At 35.2% G+C, this 24,077-nt stretch overlaps 1 protein-coding gene across 1 annotated transcript; it reads left to right on the top strand.

The window, feature by feature from the left end:
- The first annotated feature begins 473 nt into the window (after positions 1 to 473).
- Positions 474 to 14,561, top strand: ints7 (integrator complex subunit 7). Its single transcript, XM_065268864.1, has 20 exons — positions 474 to 727; positions 923 to 1,052; positions 1,274 to 1,420; positions 1,508 to 1,645; positions 2,901 to 2,947; positions 3,033 to 3,232; positions 3,414 to 3,536; positions 5,126 to 5,243; positions 5,373 to 5,507; positions 5,642 to 5,739; positions 8,225 to 8,464; positions 8,540 to 8,677; positions 8,760 to 8,966; positions 9,481 to 9,675; positions 9,794 to 9,897; positions 10,571 to 10,639; positions 12,840 to 12,972; positions 13,599 to 13,697; positions 13,790 to 13,975; positions 14,123 to 14,561. The coding sequence occupies exons 1-20, from the start codon at positions 634 to 636 to the stop codon at positions 14,417 to 14,419; spliced, it is 2,898 nt and encodes a 965-aa protein (XP_065124936.1). The 5' UTR covers positions 474 to 633; the 3' UTR covers positions 14,420 to 14,561.
- The last annotated feature ends 9,516 nt before the right edge of the window (positions 14,562 to 24,077 follow it).

Here is a 24,077-nt window from a genome sequence, read left to right as displayed (position 1 = left end):
TATCTGTTCATTGTTGTCTTAAATTGTTAAAAAATAAAAAACTTAAAAAAAATGTTTTGTCAAACAATAAAAAAACCCTAATGTTACATTAATAAAACGTGTAAAAATAAAACATTTTATCCAATGTGTTATTATAGATGTTTTATTATTACATGCATTTATATAACATCTAAATGTATTCATGCTATTTCAATGTATAAGAAGAATTGCTTTATTTATTGGTTATTTCTTGTGTTCATTTTCGTATGTTTTAGCAAAATAAAATATAAATACAAACATGAACAGGTAAAACATTCACATCTCAAATATGATACAACAATGATAGATAAACAGGAATAATAATATTATTAGTTATTTTTGACGTCACATGACCAATCAGGGCTGAGAGAGATGCAACAGACCACGCCCTCTTCAGTACCCGCCTTTTGTAGTTTTCTCTTCCAGCGGTTTCTTTCATGTCGACAAGAGATGACGTAATATCCGAATGGCGCAAGTCACGTGACCTGCTTTGCTGCCGGGGTCGCTCACTTCAAACTTCGAGCAGTCATTGTATCTAAAACAATAAATAACACGTTAAATTTAACAGCAGTTAATCTTCTCAGATTATTTAAAGTACACAGCGTAATAAAAATAATGTCGCTGTCGGCAGCGCGTTCGTTTCTTTTGGAAGCTGCTTATGGCGAACAGGAACTTGATGCCAATTCAGCGCTAATGGAGCTCGATAAAGGTGCACGTGTGTTTGTTTACCTGCCTGCTTTGATCAGTTCAAGCAACCCCTGTATATTACCTTAATTCCATAATGTAGTTAGCAGTTTCATTATAGATATTTCATCTAAATTAATTGTATTGTGTCATTGTAATGGACACAGCCCTTCAGACGTTATCTGTGGCGTTGAATGTTATTTTTTCTTCACAATTAAAGGTTTAAGGTCTTGCAAGCTCGGGGAACAATGTGAAGCTGTGGTCCTCTTTCCCAAGCTGTTTCAGAAGTACCCCTTTCCCATTCTCATCAACTCTGCCTTCCTAAAATTGGCAGACATTTTTAGACTTGGGTAAGTGTCTACCTGCTGTCCACACACAATATAATTTTACTGTAGATACATAAGTGGATCTCTACCTCTGAGCTATACATGAGGACACGTTTAAAAGAGGTGTATAATAAAGCATTCAACACATCTTATTTTAATTTAAGAGTTCATGTTTTATGTAATATAAAACTGTATAAAGTGAAAATTCTGAATCTAGTAATAATAAATTGTCTCCATCCCACCAGGAACAACTTTCTTAGGCTCTGTGTGCTGAAGGTCACCCAGCTGAGCGAGAAACACTTGGAGAAGATCCTAAACGTGGACGAGTTTGTCAAAAGAGTGTTTTCTGTCATCCATAGCAATGATCCTGTTGCCAGAGCAATAACCCTCAGGTACAAATCCTTTCACTGTCTTCCTCAAAACTTTATATTTGGTGAGTTTGGTTCAAAAACGCAATATGTGTCTGTTTATTTTGACAGGATCCTTGGAAGTCTTGCCTCCATTATCCCAGAGAGAAAAAATGCCCACCACAGCATCCGACAAAGTCTGGACTCTCACGACAATGTGGAAGTAGAGGCGGCGATTTTTGCAGCTGCTAGTTTCTCATCACACTCAAAGTAAGAGTGCAATGTCAGGACTGTCATACTAAAATGCTAAATAGGTATGCAATGATGTTCAATTTAAAACCATCAACAACAAATCGGCTATAGTAGTGTTTTCTCTCTTCCAGTCATTGTGCTACCCCCAGAATGTACTAATTAGGCAGAAACTTACAAGATTAGACTTCGGTGACACCATGCAGTAGTAGTAATAATAATAATAATTCATTACATTTATATAGCGCTTTTCTGCAGACCTCAAAGCGCTTTACATATGAATGGGGGAATCTCCTCCACCACCACCAATGTGCAGCATCCACCTGGATGATGCGATGGCAGCTATACTGCGCCAGAATGCCCACCACACACCAGCTTATTAGTGGAGAGGAGACTGAGTGATATAGCCGATGATTAGTAGGCCAATGGGCAAGTTTGGCCAGGATACAGCCCTACTCTTTTTCTTATCACATCCTGGGATTTTTAATGACCACAGAGAGTCAGGACCTCGGTTTAACGTTTCATCCGGAAGACAGGGCTTTTTGACAGTGTAGTGTCCCCATCACTATACTGGGGTGTTAGGACCCACACAGACCACAGGGTGAGCACCCCCTGCTTGTCTCACTAACACCTCTACCAGCAGCAACCTGGCTTTCCCAGTTGGTCTCCCATCCAAGTACTGACCAGGCTCAGCCCTGCTTAGCTTCAGTGGGCAAGCTGTCTTGGGCTACAGGGTGATATGGCTGCTGGCCGAATGAGTCTGATGAGTGTGACATCATAGGACCGTGAGAGCGATTTGAGAGTAGAGGACTGTGTATGGTTTCAGTCAGATCACTCTTGATTGTGTTTATGAAGTTTCAGCTCAAAATACCCCACAGATCATTTATTATAGCATGTCCAAAATGCAAAAAAGCGCTGTTTTCATATGTGTACCTTTAAATGCAAATGAGCTACAGCCTTCACTCCCTTACCGATAGAAAGTGTGTGCATTTGGTTAAAAATAGATCTGATTCCTGCAAATACAGTCTGAGCTTATAGTATTTTTAGCGTATGTGCCACAATGTGCTAAAAAGCATTTAGAAAGCTTTTGGGTAAAACTAACCTGTCAGTCAGTGGCTGTGGGCGGAGCTTTATCAGTGTGATGGTAAATGGTAAAATGTCAAATTCACAGGATCTGCTTCGAAACATGTTCAAATTTGGAAAAGGAAATTCTTATGTTTATGTTATTGTGGTACACTGGCTATATGGTTTGTGCCTTTTTTTTTCTTGTTTACAGAGACTTTGCAGCAGGAATTTGCAACAAGATTAGCGAGATGATTCAAGGTATGCAACATCATTCTTGCATTAATGATCTTATTTGATTTAATCCATGACTGATGAACACTGTCTGTGCGCGTCTTGAATGAAGGACTGGACACTCCTGTGGAGCTGAAGCTCAAGTTGATTCCCATGCTTCAACACATGCATCATGATGCCGGTCTGGCGTCCTGCAGTCGAGAGTTACTGCATAAGCTGGTGTCTTCCTACCCAAATACAGCCATGCTCATCGTCACCCTGCACACCTTCACACAGCTGGCCACCTCCTCTCTCGTCGATATCCCTGAACAGGTCAGACTGCGTCATTTCTTTGTTTTATTTGAGCAAACATAATTACATTGTAACTTTTGCCCCCTTTTGATTTAAAATGATTTGTTTTGTGATATAAGGCCACATCCTTCCATATTTATGGAATCCTTTTTTTTGATTTTTGTCTGCTCCTCTTTATTCAGTGTTTTTTTATCACTTGTAGATTCATCTGCTTCTGCAGTATTTGAAGGAAGACCCCAGAAGAGCAGTTAAGAGACTTGCCATTCAGGACCTCAAGCTCTTAGCCAGAAAAGCCCCTCACTTGTGGACCAGAAAAAGCATACAGGTTAGATAGGCACTCACTGTTTTTGGGACAGTTTGTTGTAACTGCTTTATATACACTCACAGACCACTGTATTCGGTATACCTGCTCGTATGGATCGTACCCCTATTGAACTGAATTTATTCTGTGTGGCATGGATTCAACAAGGTGCTGTGAATTTCTTGGAGATCTGGGTCTTTATAAGAACAATATAATTATGGAGTTGTTCCAGATTTGTTGACTGCACATCCATGATGCATGGTAAACCATGACTTGACCAATTTGCACCAATGACCAACTCACTGGTGCAAATTGACCATTAGTTGTGGTTTATTCACGATACGGGAGTATAGACAATTTCGCTGAATGTAAACAACTGTGATCCCAAAGCTTCCCTAGGGCTCAACATAAAGGACTGCCCGGTGGCCCGGGGCAAGCGTGAGAGACGTTTGGGCCAGTAAAAAGTATTGTCGCTTTCCCAATCGGGCCAGTGCTTCACCCTCAGTCACTAAAATATATTTTCATCAATGTATATTATTTAACATCTTGGAAGCAGACATTTACTCGGGTAAAACACGACGAAAGAAACGATGCAATATTTTGCACAATTTGCTGTCAGTTTACAGGTAAAGCAGAAAAGTTGGGAGCCTTTTTTTCATTGGAACATGTCTGTTGTATATGTATACAATTATATTTGACTTTTGAATTATTCTTTTTAAATATGTGACACTGACTATTTTTATTGGGGCCAGTGAAAATTTTGGCAGGGCAAGTGAAAACTGGGCCAGTATAAAAAATAATTTCCGTTGAGCCCTGTTCCCAATGAAATTTTTTAATACTTTTTTAAAAGTGTTTCGGGTCTTGGGAAACGGTTTATGTTTTCCAACGGAAGGAAGTAATTTATTGATTTACTTCAAAAGTAAATAAATCAATGGGTCTCATTCACTAAGCATGCGTACGCACAACTTAAGGAGAATACGATAAGAAGCGTCACATGTCCAGCTGACGTCAGAAGGTATTCAGGCCAATCACAGCATACTGGTTAGCTGGCCAATTGGAGGACACTGTGCTTTTCAGAACAGTGATTTTTGTACAAAATCAACGTGTTTTAGAAAGGTAGGGCATAAAGGAGCAACAATAATGAATGCTATGTGGAAAATAATGTGTTTTTTGAACCATAAACCACACAAACACATTGTATTATACCAAATACATAAAATAATGTTGTTTTTAGCAATTAAATGGGGATTCTTTAAGAACAAATTCATGTGCGTACGCACGGGTTGTGAATTAGGCAAACATTTTTCGTAAGAAGTTCAAATGTGCGTATAAAAATGTAGGAAAAATGTAAGCAAGTACTTCTGAATGAGACCCAGTTTTATTAAAGGATTGGTTTACCCAAAATTGTAATCACTCTCATGCATTAAAGCAATGAAGTTGGTGACTTACAGATAGGTTTACAAGTTAGATGTCCTGTTATATGCAATGCGGTGCATTACATCATCTTTCAGTCGTGATTATATGTACAATATAGCACAGACATTGCCTAAATATAAAACATGCATGTGGAGGTATTTAATGGTGTCTGTTGCTGTGGTGTTGTGTGTTTGCAGGTGCTCTGTGAGTGTGCGCTCAGCACACCGTACAACAGTCTGAAACTGGGCATTGTGTCTGTTCTCTCCACACTGTCGGGTACCATTGCTATTAAACAGTACTTCAGCCCTAATACAGGTACACTCCAAATTCATATAATATATGCAATACTATTTGATAATATAGACATGACCAAAAAAGAAAGTTATGGTCGTCAATTGGTCAAATTCTGGCTTTAGAAGTCAATATAACATTTGTTTGACACAGGTGAGTCGTCCCCGACTCCTCGCCACACTGATCTGGTCAAACTCGCCCAGGAGTGCTGTTACCATAGTAACCTGGCGGTGGCGGCACATGGGATCATAGTGTTGACCAACATTGCCGTTTCCTGTCCGGACAAAGGTTGGTGGACTGTCATGAGAATGTCATCTTTATTTCTGCGTGATGACAGAATTGTATAATGGAAGTACTCCACTTTAGAGAGAATATCTCAATAACAAATTACTTCTGCTTCTGTGTGTAATGTAATTCATCAGAGGTTATTCAGCTGGAGCAAGACACCGTCATGGGCATGGAGTCTCTCATTGTGCTCTGTACTCAAGATGACAGTAAAACTGCACAAGCTACATTAAAAGTAAGTTTTAAACAGACGTTTGTGTATACAGTCCTACTGTCCTAAATGATGCCCTTGTGGTTCTCAGAGTCCACACTTTGATAGTCTTGTATATCTAGACCTTTGGCTAAATGACCAGAGATCTGGTGCACATACCAACTTAAAGATAATACCAATTCATTTGTTTAATGGTGTGGCAACACATCTTCAATAATCTACAGCAGGTTTCCCCAAACTGGTGGCTCACAAGGGAATTGCAGGGGGTTCTTCTTGAGCTAATGAAAAACAATTAAAGGTGCAATGTGGGACTTTTAAATGAATCTCAGTTTTAGCCACAAGTTTTGTGAATGCAGTACCAGTTTTGGCCACAATACTACATATTGTTCCTTTAAAGCTGACATAAAACAAAACGTTTTTGCCAATCTAGTGTTAATCTTGCTTATATATTAAGTAGTATTTCATCATTTATATGTCCAAAGAGTCTTTCGTTTTGTCAGATTTATAATAGAAAGAACAGCCTTTCCGATTTTTGGCGTAAAAGGTGGAACACTTGAAGGCGTGCGGTGGGCGGAGCTGAAGAGTTACGAGTACGCGCAGCTTTGGATACTACTTTTGGATTTACACCCGACATAGATGGAAATCAAACTTTGAAAAAACTTTTTTTTTTAAATAACCAGCCTTATATTATAAATATGATCCAGAATCGGATACTTAGTTAGTAATGGACGAACAGGAAAAACAGCAGCAACGATTACACCAGGACAGCTCTATCAGGTAATTAATCCTTGCTTGTTTATCCGCTATTTTAATAAAAAAACAACATAATCTTAATTTATCATAATAAATAATTTTAACTGCATTTGCCCGTTTTCAAAGGTGTTAACGTTGTAAATGCTGTACAAAGTGCTGTTGTTGGTGTTGTTTACATTACATGCACGTATGCGTGATTGCAAACAAAACGCGTGAGGTTTTTATTTACTTACGCCTGTGGTTGTGACTCCTAAACGGGGTCTTTTAAAAGTTTTGACCGCTCCAATATTTGTAAAAAAGTGGAAAATCCGGCGTCAAACTGAGCCTTGTTTGTAAAGCAGTCCTCTCCGAAATACAGCCAGGGAACAAACAAACTCATTCACAATTACGTTGCTGTCCGGGAAAAACTAACTGATTATAAAATGTAAATAGATTCTCTTTAAATCTAAATAAAACACTAGATATATTTAAAAAAAAAGATATTTATTTTATTTTTGTCTAACTGAATGTCATGTGACAATTACACAACACTACAATATGTCAGAAAACTGACAGCTTTAAGTAAATTATTGAGGTCAAATGGGTTGGCTGACAAAGTTTGAAAACACCTGATCTACAGTATAATGACACAACAACATTTCAGCTATAAACAGGAAGGCTTTTATGCGGTTTGGCTTTTCGCTTACAATAGTGGCTCTGATCTTGAAACCTCAACTGTTTTTTGAAAACTCTGTGTAAGTTATGTAAACATGAATCGTTGATAACAGTAGCATCATGTGCATGTGTATATGTGCGGCTTAACAAAATGTAGAAAATCTTTGCGCTTTATAGTACAGGTTCACATGGAGTAATAAAAGAACCTCATCATCCATTTAAATAAAACTGCTTGATGCTTTCGCCCGTCTTAATTTGATTGTATTTTTTTTAATACTTTTGCGCAGGATGTAGTGTTTCTTTACAAAGTAACATCGCCTTCTACTGGCCTGGCATGCATAATACAGCGCTCTTTCATTTTTCTAGATCCGTGTAACAATGATCTTTGACAGCGCTGTTGTGTATGTGAAAGAATTTTTTTTTGCTTTTTGTTACGTCGTTATGGAAAGAAAAGTATCCTTAATGATTAATGGAAAACATTATATAAATAAATAGCATATATAAATATACTTTCACAGTTTGCTCCATTTCAGGGTGTTTCATACTGGGCTCGTTTACTGTGGTCCGAGCTCGGTGTGAATGTTCCCGCAGCATCGGTCTCTACATTCAATCAAACCCAATACATATGTGTAATCTCACGTCATCATAAACGTGCACTTATAAGAGGATGTAAATCACAACACATATTTTTGTTTTTTAATATGTTGGTGTTGTCATGCACAGCAGAGAGAGCAAAAGCTGCGCATATGTGTCTTTGTCATGGAAATCGTGCATTGCGGAAACGTATGATCGACATCATTGGCTTGAACACATTACTTTGCTTCCTGGACGAGGGCGCACCCGAGTCCGAGGTGCTCTTACATTCACGCGAACCATTCCACAATTCCATTGCAATCGAGCTCAGACCAGGTTCTTCACGGGTTAGGTACCCTGGTGCGCTCCCGGCTTCACATGACAGCTTTCATATTACAAGTTTTTTATACCACACTGCCAGTGTTTAAATGACCCAAGAGTTTGTGTAAATCTGTATCAAGAAGACCATTTTGTACAGGGCATAGACCTTTCTCACTTTATTTAATCTCTTAAAATCTTTGTACCTCAGACGGCACTCACCTCTTTGGTGAAGATGTTGAAGAGCTGTCCACATCTGAGTCAGAGCTCCGTTGAGTTGCTGTTGGGTCAGCTGCACTGCGCATGCGACTCTGCGCGGGTGCTCATGTGTCAGGCCCTGGCTGCCATAGCAACACAGCAGCCGGTGCTGGCAGAAGGAATGCTGGGAAATCTGCTGGACCTCTTTAGGGTGGCCAGTCACAGAGCCTCAGAGAAACAGCAGGAGCTTCTGGTGAGCAAATTATTTCATGGAAAGCCACTTCAAAAGTTATTTGTTTGTAATTTTGAGGATTTTTTTCTTCTTCAGGTTTCTTTGGCAACAGTTTTATTTGTAGCCAGTCAAGCATCGCTCTCTGAGGAGGTTAAGACCGTGATAAGACAGCAGTTGGAGAATGTGGCCAACGGATGGACCGTGTACCGCATTGCCAGACAGGCGTCCCGCATGGTAAGATTACTATGAGGGAAACGGATGTACATTGTGTTGCCATTGCTCGGTAATTCCTTTAAATCATTTCCTATGTCTACAGGGCTGCCATGATTTCTCAAGGGAGTTGTACCAGAGCCTTCGTACTCGTGTTGCGTCCGAGCACTTTTACTTCTGGTTGAATAGTCTGATGGAGTTCTCTCAGGCGGAGCAGTGTCTCAGCGGCCTGTCGGATGGAGATTACAGCGCAGCCATGACGGCCATCTCTGAGGCTCTGAAATCCTACCAGAAGGGAATCGCATCTCTCACGGTCAGAATTTGATAGTTGTGATCGTTTTGTTTGTCCTTTTGGTGCCATGTTATAGTAAAATCACTGTCCACATGCAACTCCAAAAACTGCAAAGTCAGCAGTGTTATTTAATTAGTTAAGCTCATCAAAGATTTCAATACATAAGCAGTATTTATGCACACGGTTAGCCGTAATGCATACATTTTCCCGTAATGCATAACGTTCAGAATGCATAATGCAGAAGTTAAGGTTTGCGACACTGATAACGTGTCTCGTAGCATTGCATAAGAAACATTTTTGGTTTGCTAAAGACGCCTGTGTGGAGAGCTTTGGCAACCCGGCAAAAATTCAAGGACTTGTATCTAACATTGTATACATTTATTTTACACATCTTGTGTATATCAACTACACTGATCAATTTAAATAAGAATTGAATCACAAACTTTTGTTCTTTCAGCAACATTTGCTTACATTTATTTGGCTATTTCTGTGTCTGCGAGTGTAAATAAATGTGATATTCTGTGATCGGCTGCAGGCCGCCAGCACTCCTCTCAGTCCTCTGACATTTCAATGTGAGTTTGTGAAGCTGCGCATCGACACGCTACAGGCTCTCTCTCAACTCATCTGCACCTGTAACAGTCTGAAGACAAGCCCACCTCCTGCCATCGCAACCACCATCGCCCTGTCATCAGGCAGTGAACTGCAGCGCTGCGGACGCATTTCAACACAGGTGCCCATACATACACATCTCTGCATCTGCCACTTTTAACATTTGTCTTTAGTTTTTTTTTAGATGTGCTTACAGTTATAATGTGTTCAGTGTATGTTTTTATTTTTTATTTGCTCAGATGAAATTCTCCATGGATGAGTTTAGAAGTCTGGCAGCTCGCTATGCTGACCTGTATCAGTCGTCTTTTGATGCAGACTATGCCACCCTGCGAAATGTTGAACTGTATCCTTTTAATCTATGTCCTTGTTTAGTTTGGGGACGGGGGTTAAAGCTATTTCATGCATTCTGACTTATTAACACTGTTTAAGAGTTGGATTTCTTTTGCTAATGACAGTCAGTGTGATAATGAAAATAATAAGGTGATATAGATGTAAATAATTATTGTTATGGGGTGAATAACACACCTTATACCACAGGGCTGATGAATGCTTTATTCTGATTGGTTGAGAAATGTCCCATGGGTGTTGATTATTTTTCTGTAAAATGCACATCTGACCTGTCTTAAAATAACCACCAGAGCAATGTCTGTGGTAACCGTGATATAAGAGGAATAATTGACTCAGTTCCTTTGAATTATTTTCAAATAATGCACACTCCGCTTTGCATCTCGCAGCATGACTGCCTTGGGTGTGCATTATTTTAAAATAATGAAATGGCCCATCAGTTTTTCCTTAAATATATGCTACTGGGGTACTTAATGAGGGATAAGACAAATCCAGGTGGAAAGATTTTTTCTTAAGAATGAATGAAAATGTTACATTGTAAAAAGTAGAACATGATGAAAATTGTCAGTCTGCACCTGTTGTATGTAGTAAAATGCTAGGGATAACATACAGTAATGTGGTTATTAAACTGATAGTTCACAAATCTTTACTTTCTTTAAGACATTTGTCAGACAACAGCAAAGCTGCCTGCTTGTGTCGTATGTCATTGAGGCTTTAATACTTGATCCACACACAGCCAGGTAAGATATGAATGTTACATCTTTTATTGTAGCTTTGTAACCCTTGTGGGTTGTTCCCATTCACTACCCTTTCGGGTTGTTCGTGTACAAAAAAGGCCACTGAATTTAACGGCTGAAAAAAACTATCAAATTAATTTTTTTCTAATTTTTTTCATAAATCTGTTAATCAACCTCAGTACTGATCAAAACTTCCAAATGTTAACAAAATGTCCATGATTTTAACTCTTTAATTGCCAAGTTCATAAGTGGTGTCACTGATTTGGGGGGGAACACAAATTGACTGATTTTCAATATAAAAAGTGATTGTGGACTGGATTTTTTTTACCCTTTTCACAGTCTTGGGAATGCCAAAGATTGGTAAAAACGTTGGCTTTGGTGCATTTTTAGTTTTTGTGCAGCATCAGTTTTTATTCTTTTACACCCTCATTTACTGTTTTTGCCCCTTGACTTCCATTATAACAAATTTTTTTGATTGCAAAGCCATGACACCGTATAATCATGCATTTTTGATTGTTGGTGGTTTTTCCTTTTGCTAAGAGGTCAAATTTGTCATTTTTACTGTTGATCACCATGTGGCACCATTAAAAAAGCCACAAACAACTAATTAGGGAGAAAAATATAAAAACTGATGCTGCACAAAAACTAAAAATGCATCAAAGCCAACGTTTTTACCAATATTTGACAAGCCCAAGACTGTGAAAAGGTTTTAAAAAATCCAGTCACAATCACTTTTTATATTGAAAATCTGTAATTTTGTGTTTTTTTTTCATCAAATCATTGACACCACTTATGAACTTGGCCATGAAAGAGTTAAAATCATGGAATTGTTTTAAGCATTTGGTAGTTTTGATCAGTACTGAGGGCGATTAACAGATTTATGAAAAAAAAATGTGGAAAAAATATTCATCTGATACATTTTTACAGCCGTTTAATTTAGTGGCTTTTTTTGTCCACGAACAACCCGAAAGGGTAGTAAATTTGCCTACGGTATATTGTTGAGTTTTTGAAAAATTTCAAATCATTTTCTCAAAATATGTGTAAATATAAGATGTATCTCCGAAAATCATTCCATTTGCTGAAACACATAGAAAGTTGTGGCCAAATTAAGACATAAAAAACCCAAAAATGGCCTCAACAACCCACAAGGGTTAAACTGAAAATTCAAATTCACCTTGAAACAAAAGCATCATTCACTTCTATAGTAGAAAAAATACTACTGTAGAATAGGGGTGTCACAATTCTCCACATTCTCGATTCGATTACATTTTCGGTTCTTTTTTTTATAACAGCTTGCTGTGCTATTTTTAGACTAGATTTTATGAAATATAATATCTGATCTTGAACCCAGAGATGCCCTGCCATGTTAGTAGTGCTGCCAGTGGAAAATATGGTACACGCACATACCTGATAAAACAAAACTTCCTGTCAGATGAACATTCCTGTCAGTATTTTGCACCTAAACTCGCTTTTATTAACGTCAGATGAGATTGTTAGACTATACCCCAATAAGTCATGTTTAAATGCTGTTTTCATAACTCTTAAGCAACCAAAATAAGTTGTTGTGAAACTTAAACAGATCTCAGTTCAGAGAAAGACCGTTCCTGGCACAGACGCCGTTCTGCTGTGTACGCGTACATGCTCTGTTCTGATTAAGTTCGGCTAAAGGTGGGGGCGAGTGTTGTTTTTTCGTTTCCCATGAAAAGAGCATCTTGTGTGGTGTCTCCTGCATCTGCCATGCTATCTTTTAACTGGCTGTAGCTAGCGAAGTTAGAGGAGGTTGACTCGCAGCACTCAACACGTGTTTTTTTGACCCGCTTGGCAAGCAGACCGGACGTGACAGGGCGGTGTGAGAGCATTGACGATTCCATTTTTAGTGGACCACACAGGACAGTGCAAATAATAAAATATGCCAGTTCATGACCCCTTTTAAACAAAATGTATCTAGTTGTGTTGTTCTTTACAGTTCTCACTTTGTTTCATTCCTGCAGAAACATTCATACAGGTCCTCAAATCTTAATTTCACCTGAGTGATTTAACACTTCTCTTGGGTGTTTTTGTGGCTTTTTTTTCTCAGAAAATGCAAATCTTTATTTAGTTTTGTTCTAAACTTGGATGACTAGCAGATTGTCATTGAACAACTTCATACATTAAGATTTAATGTAGCAAATGTGTTATTATTCATATGGAGTATGTGATTCAGCTTCCAGGAGTTTGGCACACATGGCTCTGTTCAAGCAGAAAGTGAATATGAGCTGAAGATGCTGGCTGTGTTCAATCACGTCCTAGAGGAAGTGGAAAACTTGAGCAGGAAGCATCCTCCCGTCTCTTACCTGGTAATTTTACAAGCCATGGCTGACTTTACTTTTTGGTTGCACCGGTGTCATGAGCAATTCTGCCTACTTAGGACTCTGTGTGATTTACATTGGCTGAAAAAAAATTCTCATGGGTAGTTTTTTTAGCGCCCTATTATTACAATTCCTACCAAATCGCATTATGATTTATGTAGTTAGAACGTTGTTAAAATTACAATTGATGTCTTTTAAATTATATGTTTCATATGGTAGTATATAAATAAGGCTTAAATTGGTGAGATTTACACTTTGCTTGTGTCATTTTATTATTTAGATATTATATATTGTACCCTTTCCACTTTTGTACTGTGTAAAGTTAATAAATTACTTATAAAAACATGATTGCTACATAGTTTAATTATACATTAAAATGATCATTTATAAGCCATTATTACTACAATTTTCCTATAAAAAACGAAATTTCGTAAGGCATGTTAATAATTTACAAAAATAAAAGTATTGTTTTTTGTAAAGCAGATGATGACACAAAACTACTGACCTGTCTGCAACATGAATATTAGTAAGGGGGGACAGAATTGCTTATGACACCGGCAAACATTGCTGAATTTTGTTTTGCATTGACATCTTTTTTATTTATTTGTATGAAGCACACTGGGTGCCTCTGTGATGCTGTCATAGCCATTTTGAAGGTACCACTGTCATTCCAGAGATATTTCTTCCAAAAGCTCCAGTCCACCAGTATTAAAGTAAGACATATTTGACTGTATATCAGTATAGTTCATGCAGAATAGACTTTGAGCATTGGTATTTATATTTTTTTAAAATATTTTTGTACCAGCTTGCCCTCTCTCCATCCCCACGTACACCCAACGAGCCAATCCCAGTGCAGAATAACCAGCAGTTGACTCTGAAGGTGGAAGGGGTGGTGCAGCACGGCTCCTCGCCAGGATTGTTCCGGAAGATTCAGGCCGTTTGTCTGAAAGTGAGTTCGACTTTACAGACAAAACCAGGACCTGACTTTAAGGTGAGGCAACCGAGACGTTTATCTCCTTTGGATTTCATTCCAGCATTTTAAAGGATAAATCAGGATATTTAAAAGAAGACAAGCTCCTATCCAAAGAACAGCTGCAAGTATTTAATATCATCCTCTTGCTCTACTTTATGATTTTAGGTTCCTCTTGATTCCAAGATGAATGAGATCGAGCAGAAGGTGGAGCCTCATAATGATTACTTCAGCACGCAGTTTCTGCTCAACATCTCCATCCTGGGCACCCACATTGTGACCGTTGAGGCCTCAGTTGTAGACACCAGTGGTATTGAATGGAAGACGGGACCTAAGACCACAGTGTCTGTGAAGTCTCTTGAAGATCCATACTCACAACAGCTCCGTCATCAATTACAACAACAACAACAACAGACTGGAGCTCAGTCAGGACCTCAGAGGAACCTTCTCACCCGCTTCCAATAACTCCTTCCTCTGCTCATTTATAAACCTTTCTTATCAAGCTATTTTAGATTTCGGATTAGCTGTTTAAAAATGCATCAGTGTGCAAAATATACCAACTTTTTGTAGTTTGTATGCTTAATGCTTAATAAAATACTTGAACACTGGTGTTGTATATACTTGATATACTTGAAATACTTTCAATTTCACTTAATTATTTCAACACTTTCATTATCAGCTGCTTTGTTTAACCCAGGGGTCTCCAACGTGGTGCCCGCACAGAGTCTGTGAGGTGCCTGCCAAAGCATATTCTTTTAATAGTCTTAATTGTAATATTTTTTTATATTAGCTTGGCTTGGTTTACAAACGTTAACATTTTAAACAATACTAAAAGTAACATAACAAATAAAATAAAATCAACAAGTAACACAAATTTTTTTTGAGTAGACTATATCAAAAAGTAGTCCTCCAGATTGTTTTTGATCCATTGTGGTGGCCCTTGCTCACAAAAAGGTTGTGGACCCCTTATCTTGTTTGTCATGATTGTATGGATGAGTTATTAGTGAATTTACGGTCAGTGACGCCCTCTAGTGGATTTATTATAGATACACACACACACACAGCTTCATCTTTACCATATATGGTCCACAGCCACTTGTAATGTAATTTACAAAATCTTACACGTAAACCAAAGTTATTAACAAACTAAAATTATAGGCTCAAAACCTGCCAGAAAGCCATGTCAAAAAGTCATGTAAAGTGAGAAAGTGAGATATCTTCTGCGATTTTATTCACATTTTAATTCATTTTGCTAGTTTCAGTATCATCAGATATTTATTTTGAATGTTTTCTCATAAGATATGTTTTTGAAATATTTGTAAAAACGATAAACCGGTACTTATAAAAACATGCTGTGTTATTTTCCTCTCGGGGAGAATCAGTCATGATGAGTAAAGTTTCAAAACCTTATGGACAATTCCATGCAAATGTTAACCTTATTGTGAAAAGTACATTTAAGTTTTAAACCGCACTGATATCTCAAATAAAAATATGCTGATTTATATACCCATGCAAAGTCTTGATTAAAGTGTGTGTGTGTGTGTGTGTGTGTGTGTGTGTGTGTGTGTGTGTGTGTGTGTAATTATACTTGCAGTAAGGTCCATAAATATTGGGACAGACACACATTTTGTGTTATTTCAGCTGTTCACCAAAATGTATTCCCGTTACAGTCATATAATGAATAAAAGTGCAGACTCTCAACTTTATTTAGAGCAGTGTTTCTCAAACTTTTTCAGCCCAAGGACAACTTTATCTACCAATTCTTCCAGGACCACCTAACAGATTCCGACTCTAACAAGCCCCCAAAAAACAACAAAATAGGAAGGATAAGCTAAGTTTAAGTTTAATATGAAACTGTTTTAAGTCAAAAACAAATTTTTTAAACACAAATGCAATGCTATGTTCAGAAATTATTATATGAATTTTATTTCATTTGAAAAAGTAAATGTGAAATGAGTTGCAGCTTAATATGAACAACAAACTGCACATGTGAAAAAAACTGCAATTAAACATACTATAACAGCCTAGGTCCCACTTAATGTCATTCCAAAGAGCCATTAATTTAAAACTGAGGTGGTGGGTATATGAAGTCTATGGTTGTAACTATGGTAACAATAAAATGCTAAAAAAATGTTCCCCTTAAATGTCCAAAATCACTGAAATTACAGGGATTTTACACATGAAATAAAAAATACTTTGCTGCCGTCAATTTTTTGTTAACTCAACTCAGATTTACAAGTCATATCAACAGAGATGAGTTGTCACAACTTATAAAATATAGTTGAGAAAAGTCAACTTAATTTTATAAGTTATAACAACTCATCTCTAGTGAAGATAAATAATAGTAAGTTGAAATGACTTGTAAATCCAAGTTGATTCAACAAAAAATTGAAGGCAGCGAATATTTTTTACAGTGTAGTACATTACAAAACTAATAGATCTGTGGATTTTAGCTGCTTTCAGTTGATGCTTGATCTTTTCTTTTGACTCCTCTTTGGTTTATCCACCGATCCATTTTTACGTTATTAAAACAGAAAGGCAAAAACTGATATCACAGTTTTGCAAGTGCATTAAAAATCTACATAAATAAGTGACGATTGTATAAACACTTGCCTAGTTTAGGTCATCTTTTGGCGGACCACACTTTAAAAATTACTGATTTAGAGAGTATTCACATCCAAATTGGCTGAATGATTTAGGAAATACAGATGTTTAATATAGCTCCCCCTTTTTAAAGGGGTCAAAAGTAATGGAACAATTGACTTTAAAGCTGTTTTATGGACAGGTATTGTCTATTTGTTCAATTATGTCCTCATAAATGACAGATGTTAAAGATGTAGAGTTGATTTTAAGTGTGGTATTTGCATTTGGAAGCTGTCTGGCTGTGAACCCACATCATGTGGTTCAGGGAGATCTCCATGCAAGTGATACAGTAGATTTTGTTTATTTATTATTTTAAGGTATTTGCAGTGTACTACATTTTCATTTTGCTGTGAGATGGAGAATTACACACTTACTTGAACCTGAGCTTTCAGTTTATAAAGATGACTGATCATGGTAAATGGCACAAAGACTGACTATTCTTGTTATTATGTGACTATTCAGCACTAATGCAGTGTCTTAATATAGTACGGCTGTGTGACAATATGGTTTGTTTTAGTGATGCATGCATTCATGAAAAACATCACTATGACAATACATCGTAGATTCGTAGATCGGGTGTCTTTAACATTTTTTTGGGCAGGGACCCCTTAGATGAGAGACCCTGATACAAAATGTGTAAAACAGGCTGCTTTTTCATATTAGGCACAGCTCAAAGTGAAGTACAACTACTGACCAATCAGAAACAAGGACTGAAACTGTTTTAAATTAACAGTTGCCATGTTTGCCATGTTTAAAATTATTCCAGTTGTGATGATATTTTGGTAAGTTTATAATGAAATACATTTTATGAGCTTAAGGTTTCATTACATTTTGAAAAAAAGATTACACTATGAACATTTCATAACAATAATAATGTAATACTTATTACATTATGTGCAGTTATTACATTATGAGTTGCTACATAAAGTTTGTTGTTCATATGAATAGCCTATTTACAATAAAGACCAATGAATAGAAAACTTGTATTAGTGCTGTTCTTGCTTTCTTTATTTCGCATGTAAAATATTTTGTGCTTTTAATAAAATGTATTGTGTGCATCTGTTTTTGTCCATGGCAAATCACAGGCCTAAAAGAAGACATTGCGACATTATTTCAGGCAATGCATTAACAAATTAAATGTAAAAAATAAAAACTAAAATTCAGTTAAAGTGACGTCCCTGAACATACCTGCACACTCTTTGGTCTAAACCTGAGGATCAGACTATGAAATGACTACAAAACCAAGGTTTTAAAAAAGATCACTTTAGTTTCCAAGTCTTCAACAATCTGGGTGTCACGATGACTTTAGTGAGTTTTTCACATGTTGCAGTCTAATCCAAAAATGAAAAACAACATTTAAATGATATTGATAAAGGTCTGGTATAAACGTAACACAAAAAATTAATAATAAAATTAGTAATATGCTCTAAATGCCAAAGGATTTCATTACCAAAGCCATTGAATTGGTCGCCAACATAAGGTGGATGCAGGCATATTGAGAATTCTTCTTTATACTCATGGATATCCTGGATATGATTGACAATGGATTTCATTTTTCAAGATGATGCTCTAAAAATGTAATTAATGAAACTCTCCAACAGCTCGATAGTAAACTGAAATTAGATAGATAAAAATAATAATATAAAAGCACATACCTGTGGATTCATACACGTGTCCCCGCTCAGAACTACATCCCTTTCTTTCAACACATTTAAACAGCACTTTGTTGTTGGTTTCAGTTAATGATCGAGATCGGACTTTTGATGTTTCAGGTTGGTAGTGTGCTAAATCATTTGATTGTCTATATACACTGCAACTATACAAAACACTATGATATATATGCTGGTATCTTCTTCATAAAGGACTGTCTGATTCGAGTGTTATGATGACACTGAACACAGGTCTGATCCACAGGTACAACCGTTCCCATTTTATTTCCACAGGAGAAACAAAAGTGACTTCATCCAGAGGCCTGAATGACATGAAAGTGTCTCATCCATAACACTGATTTGATTTACCCGTGTGCCGATGACATCAGATATTTAACATTTACACAACTACACTATAAAGGGTTCTGCTACTGGCTACAATGATACAATTTAAATAACATAGACATCTTCATATCTGGGTGGGTTTGAAATGAGCATTGTTTTTGGCAAACTCCTCAAAAAGATTAAAATATAAAAACTTATATAAACTTATTTAAATAAATTAGGCTTCACACAAAACACGTCACATACATTACATTACATGATAAACCTAATTCACACTGATCACAACAAACACCAACAAAAACAAACATTTACATTTTTGGTTTGCTGTTAGATTTCAAATGAATGAGTTTGTTGGCATTTCTCAGATCTGAATGAATTAGCCTATAGAAAAACTGAAACAAAAGTTAAGCAAAACTGTAAATGTTTAAAAACTGCTCACTTACCACCTCTGAAGTGATGAACAATCATCTGGATTTATTACTGCATCCATCAAAAAATACTGACAGCAACAGATGTGATGTTTCTCGATACGTGATGGCCAACTAATCCAGCTGACAGCATTGAAGGAAAACCAAACCCTGAAAATCTTAAAACACAAAAACTCCCCAAACATTTACAGCAGAAAAAACAAAATATGACAGAAAAAAACAACGACAAACCTGAAAACAACACAATACAGAAAACACAAAGACAAACCTGAAAACAACACAATACAGAAAAAACAAAGACAAATCTGAAAATTACACAATACAGAAAAAACAAAGACAAACCTGAAAACAAAATTGGTCAGAAAAAACAAAGACAAACCTGAAAACAACCCAATACAGAAAACACAAAGACAAACCTGAAAACAAAACAATACAGAAAAAACAAAGACAAACCTGAAAACAACCCAATACAGAAAAACAAAGACAAACCTGAAAACAACACAATACAGAAAAAACTAAGACAAACCTGAAAACAACACAATACAGAAAAAACTAAGACAAACCTGAAAACAACACAATACAGAAAAAACAGCGACAAACCTGAAAACAACACAATACAGAAAAAACAACAACAAATCTTTAAACAAAACAATACAGAAAAAACAACAACAAATCTTTAAACAAAACAATACAGAAAAAACAACAACAAATCTTTAAACAACACAATACAGAAAAAACAACGACAAATCTTTAAACAGCACAATACAGAAAAAACAACGACAAATCTTTAAACAACACGATACAGAAAAAACAACGACAAATCTTTAAACAACACAATACAGAAAAAACAAAGACAAATCTTTAAACAATACAATACAGAAAAAAACAATGACAAACCTGAAAAGAAAACAATACAGAAAAAACAATGACAAACCTGAAAACGACACAATACAGAAAAAAACAATGACAAACCTGAAAACAACACACTACAGAAAAAACTAAGACAAACCTGAAAACAACACACTACAGAAAAAACTAAGACAAACCTGAAAACAACACAATACAGAAAAAACAGCGACAAATCTGAAAACAACACAATACAGAAAAACAACGACAAACCTGAAAACAACACAATACAGAAAAAACAACAACAAATCTTTAAACAATACAATACAGAAAAAACAACGACAAACCTGAAAACAATACACTACAGAAAAAAACAATGACAAACCTGAAAACAACACAATACAGAAAAAACAATGACAAACCTGAAAACAACACAATACAGAAAAAACAAAGACAAACCTGAAAAGAAAACAATACAGAAAAAACAAAGACAAACCTGAAAACGACACAATACAGAAAAAAACAATGACAAACCTGAAAACAACACACTACAGAAAAAACAAAGACAAACCTGAAAACAAAATTGGTCAGAAAAAACAAAGACAAATCTGAAAATTACACAATACAGAAAAAACAAAGACAAACCTGAAAACAAAATTGGTCAGAAAAAACAAAGACAAATCTGAAAATTACACAATACAGAAAAAACAACGACAAACCTGAAAACAAAACAATACAGAAAAAACAAAGACAAACCTGAAAACAAAATTGGTCAGAAAAAACAACGACAAATCTGAAAACAAAACAATACAGAAAAAACAAATACAAATCTGAAAACAACACAATACAGAAAAAACAACGACAAATCTTTAAACAACACAATACAGAAAAAACAACGAAAAATCTGAAAACAACACAATACAGAAAAACAATGACAAATCTGAAAACAACACAATACAGAAAAAACAAAGACAAATCTGAAAATTACACAATACAGAAAAAACAAAGACAAATCTGAAAACAACACAATACAGAAAAACAGCGACAAATCTGAAAATTACACAATACAGAAAAAACAAAGACAAATCTGAAAACAACACAATACAGAAAAAACAAAGACAAATCTGAAAATTACACAATACAGAAAACACAAAGACAAATCTGAAAACAACACAATACAGAAAAAACAATGACAAATCTGAAAATTACACAATACAGAAAAACAACGACAAATCTGAAAACAAAACAATACAGAAAAAACAAAGACAAATCTGAAAATTACACAATACAGAAAACACAAAGACAAATCTGAAAACAACACAATACAGAAAAAACAAAGACAAATCTGAAAATTACACAATACAGAAAAAACAACGACAAATCTGAAAACAACAAAATACAGAAAAACAAAGACAAATCTGAAAATTACACAATACAGAAAAAACAACGACAAATCTTTAAACAAAACAATACAGAAAAAACAACAACAAATCTTTAAACAAAACAATACAGAAAAAACAACAACAAATCTTTAAACAACACAATACAGAAAAAACAACGACAAATCTTTAAACAGCACAATACAGAAAAAACAACGACAAATCTTTAAACAACACGATACAGAAAAAACAACGACAAATCTTTAAACAACACAATACAGAAAAAACAACGACAAATCTGAAAACAAAACAATACAGAAAAAACAAAGACAAATCTGAAAATTACACAATACAGAAAAACAACGACAAATCTGAAAACAAAACAATACAGAAAAAACAAAGACAAATCTGAAAATTACACAATACAGAAAACACAAAGACAAATCTGAAAACAACACAATACAGAAAAAACAAAGACAAATCTGAAAATTACACAATACAGAAAAAACAACGACAAATCTTTAAACAAAACAATACAGAAAAAACAACAACAAATCTTTAAACAAAACAATACAGAAAAAACAACAACAAATCTTTAAACAACACAATACAGAAAAAACAACGACAAATCTTTAAACAGCACAATACAGAAAAAACAACGACAAATCTTTAAACAACACGATACAGAAAAAACAACGACAAATCTTTAAACAACACAATACAGAAAAAACAAAGACAAATCTTTAAACAATACAATACAGAAAAAAACAATGACAAACCTGAAAAGAAAACAATACAGAAAAAACAATGACAAACCTGAAAACGACACAATACAGAAAAAAACAATGACAAACCTGAAAACAACACACTACAGAAAAAACTAAGACAAACCTGAAAACAACACACTACAGAAAAAACTAAGACAAACCTGAAAACAACACAATACAGAAAAAACAGCGACAAATCTGAAAACAACACAATACAGAAAAACAACGACAAACCTGAAAACAACACAATACAGAAAAAACAACAACAAATCTTTAAACAAAACAATACAGAAAAAACAACAACAAATCTTTAAACAATACAATACAGAAAAAACAACGACAAACCTGAAAACAATACACTACAGAAAAAAACAATGACAAACCTGAAAACAACACAATACAGAAAAAACAATGACAAACCTGAAAACAACACAATACAGAAAAAACAAAGACAAACCTGAAAAGAAAACAATACAGAAAAAACAAAGACAAACCTGAAAACGACACAATACAGAAAAAAACAATGACAAACCTGAAAACAACACACTACAGAAAAAACAAAGACAAACCTGAAAACAAAATTGGTCAGAAAAAACAAAGACAAATCTGAAAATTACACAATACAGAAAAAACAAAGACAAACCTGAAAACAAAATTGGTCAGAAAAAACAAAGACAAATCTGAAAATTACACAATACAGAAAAAACAACGACAAACCTGAAAACAAAACAATACAGAAAAAACAAAGACAAACCTGAAAACAAAATTGGTCAGAAAAAACAACGACAAATCTGAAAACAAAACAATACAGAAAAAACAAATACAAATCTGAAAACAACACAATACAGAAAAAACAACGACAAATCTTTAAACAACACAATACAGAAAAAACAACGAAAAATCTGAAAACAACACAATACAGAAAAACAATGACAAATCTGAAAACAACACAATACAGAAAAAACAAAGACAAATCTGAAAATTACACAATACAGAAAAAACAAAGACAAATCTGAAAACAACACAATACAGAAAAACAGCGACAAATCTGAAAATTACACAATACAGAAAAAACAAAGACAAATCTGAAAACAACACAATACAGAAAAAACAAAGACAAATCTGAAAATTACACAATACAGAAAACACAAAGACAAATCTGAAAACAACACAATACAGAAAAAACAATGACAAATCTGAAAATTACACAATACAGAAAAACAACGACAAATCTGAAAACAAAACAATACAGAAAAAACAAAGACAAATCTGAAAATTACACAATACAGAAAACACAAAGACAAATCTGAAAACAACACAATACAGAAAAAACAAAGACAAATCTGAAAATTACACAATACAGAAAAAACAACGACAAATCTGAAAACAACACAATACAGAAAAACAAAGACAAACCTGAAAACAACACAATACAGAAAAAACTAAGACAAACCTGAAAACAACACAATACAGAAAAAACAAAGACAAATCTGAAAATTACACAATACAGAAAACACAAAGACAAATCTGAAAACAACACAATACAGAAAAAACAACAACAAATCTTTAAACAAACACAATACAGAAAAAACAACGACAAACCTGAAAACAACACAATACAGAAAAAACAACGACAAATCTGAAAACAAAACAATACAGAAAAAACAAAGACAAATCTGAAAATTACACAATACAGAAAACACAAAGACAAATCTGAAAACAACACAATACAGAAAAAACAAAGACAAATCTGAAAATTACACAATACAGAAAAAACAACGACAAATCTGAAAACAACACAATACAGAAAAACAAAGACAAACCTGAAAACAACACAATACAGAAAAAACAAAGACAAACCTGAAAACAACACAATACAGAAAAAACAAAGACAAATCTGAAAACAAAACAATACAGAAAAAACAAAGACAAATCTGAAAATTACACAATACAGAAAACACAAAGACAAATCTGAAAACAACACAATACAGAAAAAACAAAGACAAATCTGAAAATTACACAATACAGAAAAAACAACGACAAATCTTTAAACAACACAATACAGA

This window comes from Paramisgurnus dabryanus, chromosome 12 (genome assembly GCF_030506205.2).
Source record: "Paramisgurnus dabryanus chromosome 12, PD_genome_1.1, whole genome shotgun sequence".
NCBI classification, from domain to species: Eukaryota; Metazoa; Chordata; class Actinopteri; order Cypriniformes; family Cobitidae; genus Paramisgurnus; species Paramisgurnus dabryanus.
This window is presented reverse-complemented; position numbering and strand designations above follow the sequence as displayed.